Source organism: Sphaerodactylus townsendi, linkage group LG14, assembly GCF_021028975.2.
Source record: "Sphaerodactylus townsendi isolate TG3544 linkage group LG14, MPM_Stown_v2.3, whole genome shotgun sequence".
NCBI classification, from domain to species: Eukaryota; Metazoa; Chordata; class Lepidosauria; order Squamata; family Sphaerodactylidae; genus Sphaerodactylus; species Sphaerodactylus townsendi.
The window spans coordinates 35,759,619-35,775,128 of NC_059438.1; the positions used below are offsets into that span (position 1 = coordinate 35,759,619).

A 15,510-nucleotide genomic window follows, 5' to 3' on the forward strand; every position below is an offset into this window, starting at 1 on the left:
ATGGTCTTATTCAAAGGTTATCCTTCCCAACCTCCACCCCCCACAAATTCTTATGGAGTTTTCAGCTGATGACATCAAATATGGGTGCTTATGTGGGCACGGCAAGAAAGTGGTACTTCACCATCTAGGAATACTCACCACTTTACTTCCTCTCACTTCCTAGCCACTATGACACCCGGATCAAGCACGAGGTCATCAGATGCTTAAAGGCTTTCATGAACAATAAAGTGAGTCTTCTATATATATATATTTGCGTACGTGTGCGTTGCAAACTGGCAGATTTGAGAAGGCAGACTGCAAAGTGTGGGGGATCGGTTGTGTTTAAGCCCTCGGCGTAGCTTAGCACTATACAGCAATACGATGAAAAGAGGTGAAAAGAGAGAGTTGGTGCTTCGGACTCACAGTCCAAGAATAGAGACTGAAAGGCAGAAGGAGAAGAAAAGGTAGAAGCTTCAGACAATTGCACGGGAAACACGTTGAGAGCTTTATATATCTCTGTATTGTCGAAGGCTTTCATGGCTGGATTCAACTGGTTGTGGTGGGTTTTCCGGGTTTTGTGTCCGTGGTCTAGTAGATCTACCAGACCACAGCCACGCAGCCTGAAAACCCACCACAACCGGTATACATATCTAGTTTACAGAAGGGGAAAGAACCTGTCTGGCTCTAGTGCGAACTTTAAAACTCTATTTTCAATTAAAACAATTAAAACATTTTATATAGCAGAACCACAACTCTTGTGTGTATTGGTTGTGGTGCGTTTTCTGGGCTGTGGGGCCCGGAAAACCCACCACAACCTGTTGAATCCAGCTGTGAAAGCCTTCGACAATACTTGTGTGTATTGTTCATTGTTTTATTGTTGTTGTGTATGTTCTTGTTGATGATTAAGAGTTGTGGTTCTGGTATATAAATGTTTTAATTATTTTCATTAAAAATAGAGTTTTAAAGTTTGCATTAGAGCCAGATAGGTTCCTTTCCCTTCTGTAAACCAGATATTGTCTCTGGGTCACTATATATATATATTTTGCAATCTATACATATCTACCAGATGGGAAGAGGTGAGGGGGAAACAAAGGGTGAAAGGAAGCAGCTGTGATAGTTCACGTTCATAAGTGGGTTGGTGTTGCTAGACTGAGAGGAGTGCTCTGCTCTTCTGATTGGCCAAGGAATGAAGGCCTTGAGGGCGAGGAAGTATTTCTACAAGATGCAAAAGCAAAGGAAAGGCTGCGGATCGAATGAAAGTGAAGTGGGAACCCGATCAGGATGTTGAGCGGCATAACTGCAAAGAGCTGCAAAACTGAAGAAGAGAAGAAGCGTGGTCAAAGAGCTCAAGCTGAAATTCCAGAAGAAGAAAAAGAAGAAGGGTTTGGATTTATATCCCCCCTTTCTCTCCTGCAAGGAGACTCAAAGGGGCTTACAAACTCCTTTCCCTCCTCCCCTCACAACAAGCACCCTGTGAGGTAGGTGGGGCTGAGAGAGCTCCGAAGAACTGTGACTAGCCCAAGGTGACCCAGCTGGCGTGTGTTGGAGTGCACAGGCTAATCTGAATTCCTCAGATAAGGAATTCCTCCACAGCTCAGGCGGCAGAACTGGGGATCAAACCCGGTTCCTCCAGATTAGAGTACACCTGCTCTTAACCACAAGCCAAGAGCATGACATAACTCACACCTTAATAATATCAATACCGTGTAGAGTTTATGTACGTTGACCAGATAAAAACAGGAACTAAAGGTGGAATTTGAAAACTGTAGAGATTAATCAGAGATCTTCTTGAAGATGAATATAGTCATGAAGGGTCTTTCTATACATGGAACGAGGAAGGAAAGAATTATGTGGGTAGGACAAAAACAAAAAAAAGCTCTATTTTAAAAGTTCAGTTTAAGGAAACAGGAAGACCTCCACTGAAAGAAGTCAGAAAGCAAAGCAGAAAGATATTAGCTTGGAAGGAACAAGTTTGGAAACAGAACAGTTCAATCACAAGCTATCAGTGAAAAGTAATAAACAGCTCAAACCAAATGAAAAAATGTAATAGATGTAGGAAAGTAAAACAGAAACGTTCAAGGTAGAACTGTGTGGAGTCGCCAACATTGAGAGGAGATACTTGCTGAGAAATGCTGGAGGAAATCATGGAACAGACGGAGACAGAAAAAGTTGCAGTGGCCAACAGGCAGAAGTTTGTCTTGTTAGTCTAGGGCAGGGGTAGGGAACCTGCGGCTCTCCAGATGTTCAGGAACTACAATTCCCATCAGCCCCTACCAGCATGGCCAATTGGTTGTGCTGCTCTCTCTGGTTGTGACGTCCCTCGCTAGCGGTCTCTTCTCAGGCTCCCCCAGTCCCGGCACGCGTTGTATGGATTTGTGCTAGACTGGCCAGTTCACCATCACCGATATTTTTGTGGGCTCTCTTTTGTAGTTTGGAATTAAGACCATGCTTGAAAGGGAGGAAGGCGTCTTATTGCTGGCAAGAGCTGTAGACCCCAAAGTCCCTTCCATGATGATTGATGCCCTCAAGTTGCTGTCGGCCCTCTGCATCCTTCCTCAGCCCGAGGACATGTGAGTGACAATGTGTGGTTTTTAGCATAATTATTTCTGTTGTATGCTGGTGGGTGTGCGGGCAGCTCCGCATTTGGGCCTTCTTTCGAGTATAAAAATCGAAGTACACATCTAAATTTCATGTTTTCAATGCACGTCCTTTTTATCGTTCTTAGCAAAAATTTTAAGAAATATCCACTACGTTATTGACAACTTCTTCTACTTACAGTTCAGCTCAGCATTTTCTTGATGTAGAAATAGATTGGAAACTAGAACAGGTGCACCTAGGGGAAAAAATAGCTCTATTAGGTTCCCTGAAAGCAAAACCGTACAAGGAGGAGTCAGCAAGAGGCTGGGGGGGGGGGGGGGGGGGGGGCGGGCGCGGGCGAAGTCAGAGACCTGGCCATGATAACAGGTCCTAAGGTAGCTGCAGTGGGTTTGAGGTCTCTAACATACTTTGAGAATGATCATCTCTTCATTAACTGCACAGTGGAACGCCTCGTCGATCCACTCCTTTTACTTTTTATGTTGTTGGAGGGAAGGGTGTTGAACTACTGAAGCATTTCTCTGTTTTTTGATCAAGAACAGTGCCCGATGGAGGAGAGTATGAAAAATAGTCTTTACATACTGGACCTAATCTTCTACACCTTTTGTGCACCCTTGTGAATACAGCAGTTTCGTGGCTTCTACAAGAGTCCGGTTCTGACACTGCTGTTCTTAAGTGGGGAATTAAATTTCAGAGTGGGTCTTTTAAAGACACAGCCAGTCAGTCATTGGTCGCTTGCACCCTGTTTCCATCCCAGGAACAGCTTGGTGTTTCTGTCAAGCTTTCAAACATTTATTCCCCTGTAAACATGAAGGTGAGGAAACTGAGAATTTGTGGGATTCTAAGAGGTAACGCATGCTGCCCCAGAGAACTTTCTAAAGCATTGTTGAAGGCTTTCACGGCCAGAATTGTGAGTTTTCCAGGCTAAAACGGCCGGCCTGTGGCCACTGCATCATGGGAAACCCACAACAGCCCCCTCTCTGATGCTTACAGGAGCAGAGTGTTGCTTTTGCTTTGGCGCGTCTTGCTTTTTCTCAATGCCGGTGCTGATTTTCTTTCCTTCATCCCACATAGGCATGAACGTGTTTTGGGGGCCCTCACCGACCGAGCAGAAATGGATGAAGTGGAGCGGTTCAAGCCCTTACTGGACGGTTTGAAGAGTGGCACCTCAGTGGTGTTGAAGGTATGTCTGGCACCATGAACCCTGTGGGCTGGCTTTGGTAGGGGTGAGGAGGAGAGTTGTTCTTCATCCACTGGCAGCTGTGGTGTTTTTCCCCCCCCCCCCCCCTGCTGAAGCGGCTTGGCCTTCTCTCACCAGGAGAGGCTGAGGCCTGGCTTAGTCTGACATGGAGCCTGCCTGCGTTCTTTCCTCAGGTCGCCTGTCTACAACTGATTAATGCCCTGATCATCCCGGCAGATGAGTTGGACTTCCGGATGCACATCCGCAGCGAGATGATGCGATCCGGACTGCAGCGGATCCTCAGGGTGAGAAGCCGCGGGTTTGCCTTTCCTGTTGCCTCAGCAGAGATGAAATCTGCCACCTCAGTGCCCAGTTCACGGTGGGAAACCCATTGAAGGTCTGTGAGCACCATCCAAGGACTTTGCAGCCCGATGCTCGGCCGTCAGCTCCTTTATGGATTTTTGCAAGGGTGTTTGATGTCCTTTTCCGGGTGGGTTGTTACATCTGAGGCCAAGCAGAAAAGGAAGTCGCGTTCTCATTGCGCTGGACTTTTTGCGAGTGTTTGGTCTTGGCTTTCATGGAACGTGATAGGCCAGGGAGTGCTCTCGGAGGATTCCTTCTTCTTTCTCCTACTGTTTGCTCAACCAAGTGGTCGTGAACAGCCGCTAAGAGATTATGGACGAGCAATTGATGGAAAGCTGGCCGTTTTGTAAAAGGCTTATATATTTGCCGCTGATCTTTCCTGAATTTCTACAATGGCAGCCAGAAAATCTACCAGCAACCCTGTGTGTAATCCATCCGTCTTTGCTTCTCAGCAGCTTAGCATTGTTAGCAGCTGGAAAGGTTGAATCATTACTAATTAGGGGTGGAGTTCAGCTCCCAAGAATTCAGGACTTAACAGTACATGATCTATTTCAGAGGTCTGCAACCTGCGGCTCTCCAGATGTTCATGAACTGCAATTCCCATCAGCCCCTGCCAGCATGGCCATGCTGGCAGGGGCTGATGGGAATTTTAGTCCATGAACATCTGGAGAGCCGCAGGTTGCAGACCCCTGGTCTATGGCAAGGGTGTCAAACGTGCTGCCCTGGGGCTGGATCCAGCCAAATTGGGAGTGGGGTGGGGGTGTCTCAGCTGGCTCGTGGGCCTGATAAGTTATCTCAAGGCAGCAACCCTGCTGTGGCTTGCCAGTCCAGGCACCATCCTAGTGCCGTTCTGGGGCCAGCTGAGGCAACCACACACACATCAGTGTCAGCCCAATGAAGTAACATTTGTGTTATATTCAGCCCTCTAATAAATGCATTCGATACCCCTGGTCTATGGATTCAGTACAGTTAAGAGCGCAGTTACATGTTGTCTCTGAATATGGAATTCCAGCATAAGAGAATTGCAGATGGTGAGGCATTAAGGCATAGGTGTCAAACTCTTGGCCCTCCAGATGTTATGGACTACAGTTCCCATCACCCCCTGCCAGCATCATGCTGGCAGGGGGATGATGGGAACTGTAGTCCACAACATCTGGAGGGCCAAGAGTTTGACACCTGTGCCTTAAGGCATGCCAACACAAAGGCGCGTCTAGATGTAGGAGACGTTAAGTCGCAGAAATACACTGGGATACGAACAGACCGGGGAATACCGATGGTAGAGGTTGAGTAGACTCTTCTTGCCCTTGCTGAAGTTCTTTCGTAGTCCAGCTATTTCAGTTGGCTGTCAGTCAGAGGACTCCAGTGAACTTGTGCCCTGGAGTTACAAAGGTGTGGGTAGGAACAGGTATATGGGTGGGGAGCATCTTGCACTCGTGCGATACTCCCATAAGGAAAGAAGAAAGCTCGATCGCTCTTGCAAAATCTTCACTTGTGATCTTTCAGGCCCAGTTGGCTGTTAGAACACAATCCTCAGATGGTTTTCATGGGCATCTGATTTCTTCCCATGGGCCTCTTAATTTTTTGATTCCTGTTTTCAAAGTTTTTTCTCTTGCAAGGGCTAAGAACGTGTCCAACTGGGACCCCCAGAATTCTGAGAGGAGGCGTGAAAGGGCTTTATGGGATTGGCAGGGATCAAGTCACTCCTTGTGGATCCCACATTGAGGCAAAGAGAAGAACCGGTACCTGCAGAAATGAGAGTAACCATTTCGGTTTTTTTAAAATAGGACTTGCATTCGCAAGACAATGAGGAGCTGAAGGTGCAGCTGTTACTATTTGAAGAATATTGCGAGGAAGATTCTGCGGAACTCCGAAACCGTTTGGAGGACATTCGCATAGAAATGGAATATCCTTCTGCTGTTCTGTGAGCCTGGAGGAGGGGGAGATGTTCCTTTTCTTGTGGCCTAAATTGGTCCAGGGGTGGCCAACCTATGGTGCTCCAGATGTTCATGGACTACAGTTTCCATCAGCCCCTGCCAACATGGCCATTGGCCATGCTGGCAGGGGCTGATGGGAACTGTAGTCCATGAACATCTGGAGCACCATAGGTTGGCCAGCCCTAATTTAGTCTAAATGAGGTGTAGTGCTGCCTACACATGTGGCTAATGGCTTGGGGGTGATGCCCACCTTCTGTGCCCTTGGCAGCAACCCCTCCTTTCCAGTGACCCAAGGCTCAGCTTCACCCTAGATCAGGGGTAGGGAACCTGCGGCTCTCCAGATGTTCAGGAACTACAATTCCCATCAGCCTCTGTCAGCATGGCCAATTGGCCATGCTGGTAGGGGCTGATGGGAATTGTAGTTCCTGAACATCTGGAGAGCCGCAGGTTCCCTACCCCTGCCCTAGATCAATGAGGCTTGACCTCAGACCTGAGTGTGGAATGGCGTTGATTCCAGTCCCTCTTTGCAAGACTGTTGGAAGGGAAAGACTGCATTCTTTTACTCCTGCTGCACGCACACAGGTGGGAAATAAAAGCTGCCACAGGGATGCTTGGAGTTGGAGTCGAGGCACCGGCATCCCTTGGAGAAGCAGAGAGGAATATGGAGAAAGAAGAACAATGGAGAAAGGGAGCAGAACGGGACCATTAATTAGGATGTGTTTTGCTTTGTGATGTGGTGGAGATTTGTATATGGTGTTTGACCACCAGATAGCATCTAGAACAGTGTTTCCCAACATTTTCGACATCACGGAACCCTTGACCTCACTCTTCATATCTCATGATACCCCTGCCATCCCCCCCACCTTTCCCTCCCAGTGCCCCTGCTTGCCACCCCCACCCCCTTCTCCTCCCAGGGTGAAGGGAAGCGCTGTGGGCGGGAATTGGCTGCTGACCTTGCGGCAGGCCCTGCCCCCTGGGTCAGCTCCATGTCCTTGCTGGCACTGGCGGAAGACACCGCAAAAGTGAGGGGGGCTGGTAGCATTGCCACGGTACCCCTGGGACATGCTCACGGCACCCCAGGGTACCACGGAACCCTGGTTGGGAATCACTGATCTAGAACATATGCCTCTAAGCACAAACAGGGCAGAGGAAAGGAGCCTTTGTAACAGAGTCCTGTTTCAGGCCAAACCCACAGTGACAGCCCCTTCTATATCACATACATGGACCTATGCATTTTTATCCCTCTTTTCTTCCAGGGACCTCCGAGGGATTCTTCTCTCCCACCCTCACCTCCAAGTGATCCTTATAACAACTCTGTGAGGTAGTTCAGTAGATCAAACAGGAGTGACTATCCTGAGGTCAATCTGTGGGGAATGAACCTGGCTTTCCTGGGCCCTAGCTCTACACTAACTGCTACACCACACTGTCTCTCATATTCATTGGTAGGGGAAATAGGGGTTAAGCCAGTCAATCTTAAGAGAAAATGGCAACAATTGCAATGAAACCTACACTCAAAAGTTTGTTTGTTTGTTTGTTTGTTTTTTAGGCTTATATACTGCCCAACCCCCAAAGGGCTCTGGGCGGTGAACAACATAAGATTCAGTACAAAAAACATAAAATCAAATATAATTTAACCACTAAATACATAAGTTAAAAGCAGCAATTCATACATAATACAACAATATAATATAACAATGCCCGCTAAATCCCTCTTAGACCCTCCCAAGAGGGGAGAGAAAAAAGGGTGGGTCCTACAGGTGGTAGTGGACCCTATACATAAGATGGGGGGGGGGGCAATTTCAGCGGCTGGACACTCCAAAGGCCCGGTGGAACAACTCCGTCTTACAAGCCCTGTGGAACTCGCCAAGGTCCTGCAGGGCTCGGACAGCTGGAAGAAGAGTGTTCCACCAGGCAGGGGCCAGGGCTGTAAAGGTCCTGGCCCGAGTGGAGGCCAGCCGCATCATGGAGGGGCCAGGGACTGTCAGCAAGTTGGCCTCCGCTGAGTGCAGAGGCCTAGTAGGGACATATGGGGTAATGCGGTCCCGAAGGTATGAGGGTCCCAGGCCTTATCAGAACATACCCTGTGTTGCGTCCCAGAGAGAGATGCTTGTTGTGAGAGAATGGTTCCACAGGTCGGTAAAATACAGATGTTCCCAGTGGTGGATATGGATTGCCCTGTCTTGTTTGGAAGGTTTTGGTGACTGTCAGTGGGGAAGGAGTTGAATGTCTGGGTTAGCTTCCCCTTGGGGTCACTTTTTCAGGTGTTTTTTGCCTCCTTAACTTCCCCCTCCACCGACTTTGGAGAGATATTCCAGATTCTTCTCAACACAGTCAAGGATTCAAAGGCAGAGCAACATTTCCTCTCTCTTCTGCAGCATCTCCTGCTCATCCGTAATGACTATGATGCCAGGTAAACGGGGACACTGTTTCACGATACGATAACCTTTGTTAGGCATAGATTAAAAGTTGTTTACGATCTAGCAAAAAACAAAACAAAACAAAAGACCTTTAATCAGAAGTGGCAGTAAATTGACAGGAATAAAACAAATGTCAGAAGAGAATAAAAGTTAAATTTTCTATAAGATGTTATGGTAAAAATGGATAAAAACATAATTTTACGACGTTATAAATACAAATACATATTAAAAACGCCCATGGTTGTGTCTCTTTTGGGAAATGTGCAAATACCAGTAAAAGAAACTTCACAACTTCTTCAAGAATCTCAACATCGCTACTGTGGAGAAAGAAAGCCAATCTAGATGCTACTATGACCCCAGGTTTGTCGGCACGAACACTGCAAAGCAAGGGACATCTAACTTTTTAGTATTTTGGGCAATCAAATAAAATATGGCTGATTAATTCACTGGTTCCAGTGCTGATTGTTGTGTGTGCCGCTTAAGGGGAGAGCAGAAATTAAGAACATTAAAACTAGCTCAGGATGCATGGATGAGGGTGACCATTATTAACTGTTTCCCCGAAAACAAGACAGGGTCTTATATGAATTTTTGCTCCAAAATATGCATCAGGGCAGTGATGGCGAAATTTTTAGAGACCGGGTGCCCAAACTGCAACCCAAAACCCACCTATGTATCGCAAAGTGCCAACACGGCAATTTAATCTGAATACTGAGGTTTTAGTTTAGAAAAAGCAACTCACACATTAACATCTTTTGTCTTAAAAGAAAAACACAATAACAGAACTTTCAATGATACAAACAACGTTTTATTGAAAGGTAAAAGTTTGCACTGGCATGCTTTTGAACAATTAATGTGATTTTTGCTGTTGTATGCATGCTGATAATTTGTCTAACCTTGGCTCATACTTTGTAAGTTTGAGAGCAACCCATGCAGCACTCATTTGCCTCTGTCAGAATGGCCCTAATTCTGACTAGGTGGGGTGCTCAGGGCGGTAAGGGATGCTCCTCTCCCTTTCCTGCCAGTTGGTCGGGGACTGGTTTTGCTCAATTCTTTATCGGTGTGAAATGCCTTCTGTCTTTTGTACTTTTGCTTTGATCCTGTGGGAATAGGATTGGCGCCACGAGCCTAGGGACCTTGCAAGATCTCTCCTCCCCGCCCTGGGCTCTCAGGCATTGAAAGCCCCATTGCTCTCTCTCCCAGGGGAGGGGGCCCCTTAACAAACAGTTCACCCCAATTGGGGTAAACGCCTGAATCCCACCACTGCGCCCAACCTGCTCTTGGCAGATGCACTCCTCCCAATGGAAGCTCTTTGCCCGGGCTGCTGCTTTTTATCCCTACTCCCAAAGTTTTAGTTTGGTCCCAAAAGTTACACGCCAAGAAAAGCGTGCCAGCCTCCAGTCTCCCAAGCCTTGTGTGGGAGAGGGGGTACTCGCAGGGCAGTAGATGGTACTTGCAGCAAATCAGGTAGACTCAAGAGGACCTCCCTGAAGCTCAGTCCCAGTCGGCAGAGCGCCTTGTGCACGGCCGGCCTGTGCAGCGTGACTCCCAACGCGTCTGCTGGCAGCCGCCTCTGGCTGGGTGAGGGGGGAGGGGGAGATGATGGCATGCGTGCCCACAGAGAGGGCTCTGAGTGCTGCCTTGGGCACGCGTGCCATAGATTTGCCATCACAGCATTGGGGCTTATATGAAAGGATATGAAAGGAGCTGAGTTGGCTGTGGAGAGAAGCACTGAACTGGGGAATAGCCTGCTGGGAGTAGTGGTGTAGCACCCAGGGGACAGGAAGGGTTCTTGCCCCGGGCACGTGCCGGGGGGCATTCTGGGGCAGGGGCGTGGTATGTGCCCTGGGCCCAGTTCCCCCTCGCTACGGCTCTGACTGGGGGAGCTGGGATTTGGAATAGTAACCCTCTCTTTCTCCCCACTTTTAGGCCTCAGTATTTCAAGCTGATTGAGGAGTGCATTTCCCAGATAGTCCTGCAAAAGAACGGGACCGATCCAGATTTTAAGTGCAAGCACATTGACATCAATGTTGAAGGATTGATAGGTGAGTCCAAACATAGTTTGCTTGGCTCCTGAAAGAGCTGTGCCTTTATTTTTCCAGAAGTACCAATAGATCTTCTTCCCCTAGGCCATCACTAGCAGAATAACTTGTAGGGTATTTTTAAAAATTATTTTTTACTATTTTCCAAAATATATTAAACAGAGTAGAAACGAAGAAATATTAGAAAATAGTTGAGATTGAAGCATGAAAGATATCTACCCACAATTGTATTAAATACACATTACATAATGGATCCAAATAGAACATTTTCAGGTTACTGCAGAGACCGTTGTAAAAATCTTTGTCATTTGTCCAACAGCTCCAAAGCATATTTACTCGTCCATTTATTATATCTTAGTCATTATCAATTTTTAATCCTGGAGTTTTACATGTTCAATTCAGATTCATATAAAAAGAAAAGATCCCATTTCTCAGTTGTAGGGTATTCATAATCAATACACACTACAGAATTCTCTGTTGCTTGCTGCAAATTTTTGGCATCTTGATGCAGTGTTGATTATTGTTGTTGTTTGAAATCACAGCCACCGGATCTTCAGCTGATGTTGGCCTTTATACGTATAACTAGCAGTAAAACCCATTTTAAAATGAAATAAAATGGGCTCTTGATGGGGCCCGGGAGGGTGGCAGGAGAGGGCTGCCCCCCACTCCCATTTTCCAAGCCCTGTGCAATATGGGAAACAGGCAAGCCCCCCCTCCCCAATCCTAGGTGAGGATTGGGCTGCTCCCCCCCTACCTCGCTTCCCAAGGCCTGCAGGTCGTGGGGTACAGGGTGGTTGGAATGCAAGGGACGCAATTCCAACCAATGAGAATCCTGTATACCCATTGGCTGGGGGTTCGTTGTCAAACATTCCAAACCCTTAGCAAATTAAGTATAGGGATATTCTTCTCAAGAACCTAGAGGATGTGGTAATGGGTCGGCTTTTGTAATGTATATGTGCAGATCCAATCAGTGTGACGTTTTGTAACTGATAGATGGAGATTTTATCAATATGTAGATGGTTCAAGTGCTGTGCAAGTTTTTTTGGTCTGGCACCATTTTTGGTCTGACTTCCATTCTCAGATCTTGGTATTTTGTCCTGACAAAATAAGGATGACAGTGGTGGTGATGGTGCTAATAATAGTGTTGTTGTGGTTGTTATTACATACAAAACAGTCATGCCTAGGGATAACAGAACAGGCTGGCATGATGCAGAAGAGATCTCTGCCAGTTCTTCTTGTCAGTGAGGCCCTTTGTGGCTAGAGCGAGATCCGTTGTCAGGTCTTCAAGTTTCTTCAGGGAAGAGTGTGTCACGGACATTGACTTGGAGGCAAACCTGTGATAGGGAATCAGAATTATACCTGGAAAAGGAACTGCTTTGAGCTGCCAGGTGAAGGTGGCAAGATCCCCATTATGATTCTCCTCGTTGCTTCTTTCCCTGCAGACAACTTGGTCGACCAAACGAAAGTGGAAAGAAGTGAAGCCAAAGCCACTGAACTGGAGAAGAAGGTGATAACTAGTTGGTTTGTTTTCTGTACCTTTTTCTCCTCCGTGTCTCCTGAGTTTTCCTTTCTTTCCTTGACTTCAGTTCCCTTTGAGACTCCTGTGTTTCTGCAGCTTTTGAAATCTTCGTTTTCTGACTTCTTTGTTTGCTGTTCTTCCTTTCTATTTTCTGCCTTTCCACCTACACTCTGCTTGTCTTTAGCAACAGGAGACGGACGGGAACATGTGGCTTTAAACAAATAGTTTGGCAATTAGAGCAGGTCCCAGGAATTGGTAAATAACCTCATGGCTCAATTAGTCTGAGTTTAGTTATTGACAGTATGTCAGCCCCCGGGTCCAGAAATAATAGAAACTGAAGATTTGATCCGTCGTCTTTATTTGGCACCTGAAGGTAAGCATCAGCAAAGGCCAGGGGTCTGCAACCTGCGGCTCTCCAGATGTTCATGGACTACAAATCCCATCAGCCCCTGCCAGCATGGCCAATTGGCCCCTGGCAAAGACGATTCTGGAAAGCCCGTGCAAACACTCTGCCTATATCCCCGAAAGCTCCCTGCCCCCCCGTAGCCAAATGGCTCTACTCTACCCCTAGAACAAAGCACAAGAAGGCTAGGAACAGTTCACACCGGATAAGGAGCTGCACTTCCTTGCTCCAAGGCCGCAGACAACGGGAGAACGATAACTGGACACCTGCAGAGAAGACAACCTCACAGTTCCCTTGCAAATGCCTGTCAGCCCCAACTGACAGATGCAGGCTTGACACAGAGCTGCATAAGAAGAAAAAGAAGAGTTTGGATTTATATCCCCCCTTTCTCTCCTGCAGGAGACTCAACGGGGCTGACAATCTCCTTGCCCTTCCCCCCTCAACAACAAACACCCTGTGAGGTGGGTGGGGCTGAGAGAGCTCCGAGAAGCTGTGACTAGCCCAAGGTCACCCAGCTGGCGTGTGTGGGAGTGCCCAGGCTCATCTGAATTCCCCAGAGAAGCCTCCGCAGCTCAGGCGGCAGAGCTGGGAATCAAACCCGGTTCCTCCAGATGAGATACACGAGCTCTTCACCTCCCACGCCACTGCTGCTCTTAAGAAGCGTAAGAAGATCCTGAAATGTATAAAAGGGATGTCCAGAAATGGAAGCAGGCTCTTGGACATGGAAGGAACGTGTTCCCCTTGTTCATAACTGGTCCGTTCTCTTCTAGCTTCTGCCTGGCCAAGCACAATTGAGCTTTGGATCAAATTTTCTTTCAGTGGGAGCACAGAGACATTTATTACATTCTCCAATGTCTTCCTGTGTTTGTTTATTCTGTGTATATCCTGCTGTCCTTCCAGAGAACTCGAAACCAAGATCCAACAGAATTGTCTCAAAAAATCAAGCAAAATACTTTTCTTCCATAATTTTACAACCATTTTTTTGTGTACACTTTGCCAGAATTCTTCTATCCTGAATGTGATTTCTCCTTATGGATGCTTTCTGGATGAAGTAGTTATATGTAATAATAAGAAAAGTTTATACCCCACCTTTCTCTCCTGTAAGGAGACTCAAGGCAGCTTACAAACTCCTTTCCCTTCTTCTCCCCACAACAGACATCTTGTGAGGTAGGAGGTCTGAGGGAGGTCTGAGAGAACCGTGACTAGCCCAAAATTACCCAGCAGGAATGTAGGAGTGGGGAAACAAATCTAGTTCACCAGATAAGACTCTTCTGCTCGTGTCGAATCAAACCCGGTTCTCCAGATTAGAGTCCACCTGCTCATAACACCACACTGGCTCTCAGTGCAAGGATCCATCCTTCAAGAGATGTAGTTCTAGCCATGTAGAAGAGCCATGTTGTTGAGCTTCAACAGCCTCATGCTTGGCTGGGAAAAGGTCTTAATACTATTGTGGACATAAGAATGACCTTTCCGATGCTGAGGATGAAAGGGGGCTCATGAAAGGAATGATTTAAGTATTTGAGCGATGGAGAAACGAAAAGGAAAAAGATCAATTTGAAAATTGCCAAGTGAACCTTTGGTGAAAGTTGCAGTGTCCTAAAAGATGTGTGTCATTCTTTTATGCCTGTTCTTTCATACCTACAAACAACAAAAGAGATCATGAGGCTTGCTAGGCTGAGGGAGGAAGGAAAGGCCAGACTTTGTTTTGACTGGGGTGCTGTGTGGTTTCCGGGCTGTGTGGCCGTGTTCTAGTAGCATTCTCTCCTGACGTTTCGCCTGCAACTGTGGCTGGCATCTTCAGAGGATCCTTCAGAGGATTTGTTTTGATTCTCTCTGTAATTATCTCTGGAACCTTCCTAGGAGAAGGGAAAGTTCTGTTCTAGTCGTATTAAATGGGAACCAGGAATCCTCCTACATGTTCTTTCTTGGGAGTCAGATTTCCAAACAAAGACTGAAGTGGTTCTGAGGGGATAACTTCCTTACCTCGTTAAAGCGTCTCATCTCTGTAATGAAGGGAAAGGAAACTGAAGAGTGGGGCATGTAAAAGCTCCCAGATAATCCCAAGGGCCGGCTAGGATTTTCGGTGACGCAGGAAAGCTGCCGCCTTTGGAAAGGTGATCCTGGCCTAGACATAGAACAATTCCCTGGGATGATACGTAGGAAGGGCAGGACACAAATGAATTGAAGGAATAAATAAACATGTCTTGTCGAAGGCTTTCATGGCCAGAATCACTGGACAGGAGCACAGAAGCACAATCCAAAGGCCCAGAAACCACACAACACTGTGCTATGTCAGTCAGTCAAGTCCATTAGATTGGTCAATTGGTCATTCGGTCAGTCAGTTGGTCAGTCAGTCAGTCCAGTCGTTGAGTCAATTCAGTTACCCAATAAACATGTCCAGTCAGTCAGTCCCAGTCCAGTCAGTCCAGTCAGTCAGTCCAGTCCAGTCAGTCAGTCCAGTCAGTCAGTCAGTCAGTCCAGTCCAATCCAGTCAGTCAGTCCAGTCCAGTCAGTCTGCATCACTGTCTGTCTGTCATCTGTCCTCTGGCTCTGGCTCTGTCTGTCTGTCTATCTGTCTAATCTGTCTGTCACAGATCACAGATCAGTCAGTCACAAGTCCAAAGTCCAGTCCTCAGTCAGTCAGTCAGTCAGTCAGTCACAGTCAGTCAGTCAGTCAGTGTCTGTTTGTCTGTCTGTCTGTCTGTCTGTCTGTCTGTCTGTCTGTCACTTTCCCTGAGAATGGAAGACAGGTTTCCTTGTCTTTCTTCGTGAGTGAAATTGTTGCTACCTTGTGGTTCTTTCCTCTTGTGCCCTCCTCCTGCTATTCATTGGGAGGGTGAACAGAGGGCCCTGGCCATCCAAAATGGTGAGGAGACTTTTCCTTGCTGCTGCCGCCCTTGAAGATTTGTTCATGTAGCAACAACAACAAACCTTTATTGGCATTTAGATTTGTTAATATTCAAACATAACTTAGCAGGCTGTCTTCCAGTTTGTTAATGTCCATTGCTGTCATCGGAACCTTTTGCTTGTTAGTCCTCTGTGGTTATGGACCCCTTTCTGTTTATGGAAGCTGTATTTATG

The 15,510-nt window shown here is 47.0% G+C and overlaps 1 protein-coding gene across 1 annotated transcript in view; it reads left to right on the top strand.

The window, feature by feature from the left end:
- DIAPH1 (diaphanous related formin 1) overlaps positions 1-15,510 on the top strand; it is a 133,880-nt gene that overhangs the window by 52,190 nt on the left and 66,180 nt on the right. Inside the window, exons 7-14 of the mRNA XM_048516120.1 lie at positions 164-227; positions 2,410-2,549; positions 3,649-3,757; positions 3,949-4,059; positions 5,902-6,020; positions 8,345-8,461; positions 10,395-10,510; positions 11,950-12,014. Of these exons, the coding sequence (XP_048372077.1) occupies positions 164-227; positions 2,410-2,549; positions 3,649-3,757; positions 3,949-4,059; positions 5,902-6,020; positions 8,345-8,461; positions 10,395-10,510; positions 11,950-12,014 (841 nt within the window). The remainder of the gene's footprint in view (positions 1-163; positions 228-2,409; positions 2,550-3,648; positions 3,758-3,948; positions 4,060-5,901; positions 6,021-8,344; positions 8,462-10,394; positions 10,511-11,949; positions 12,015-15,510) is intronic.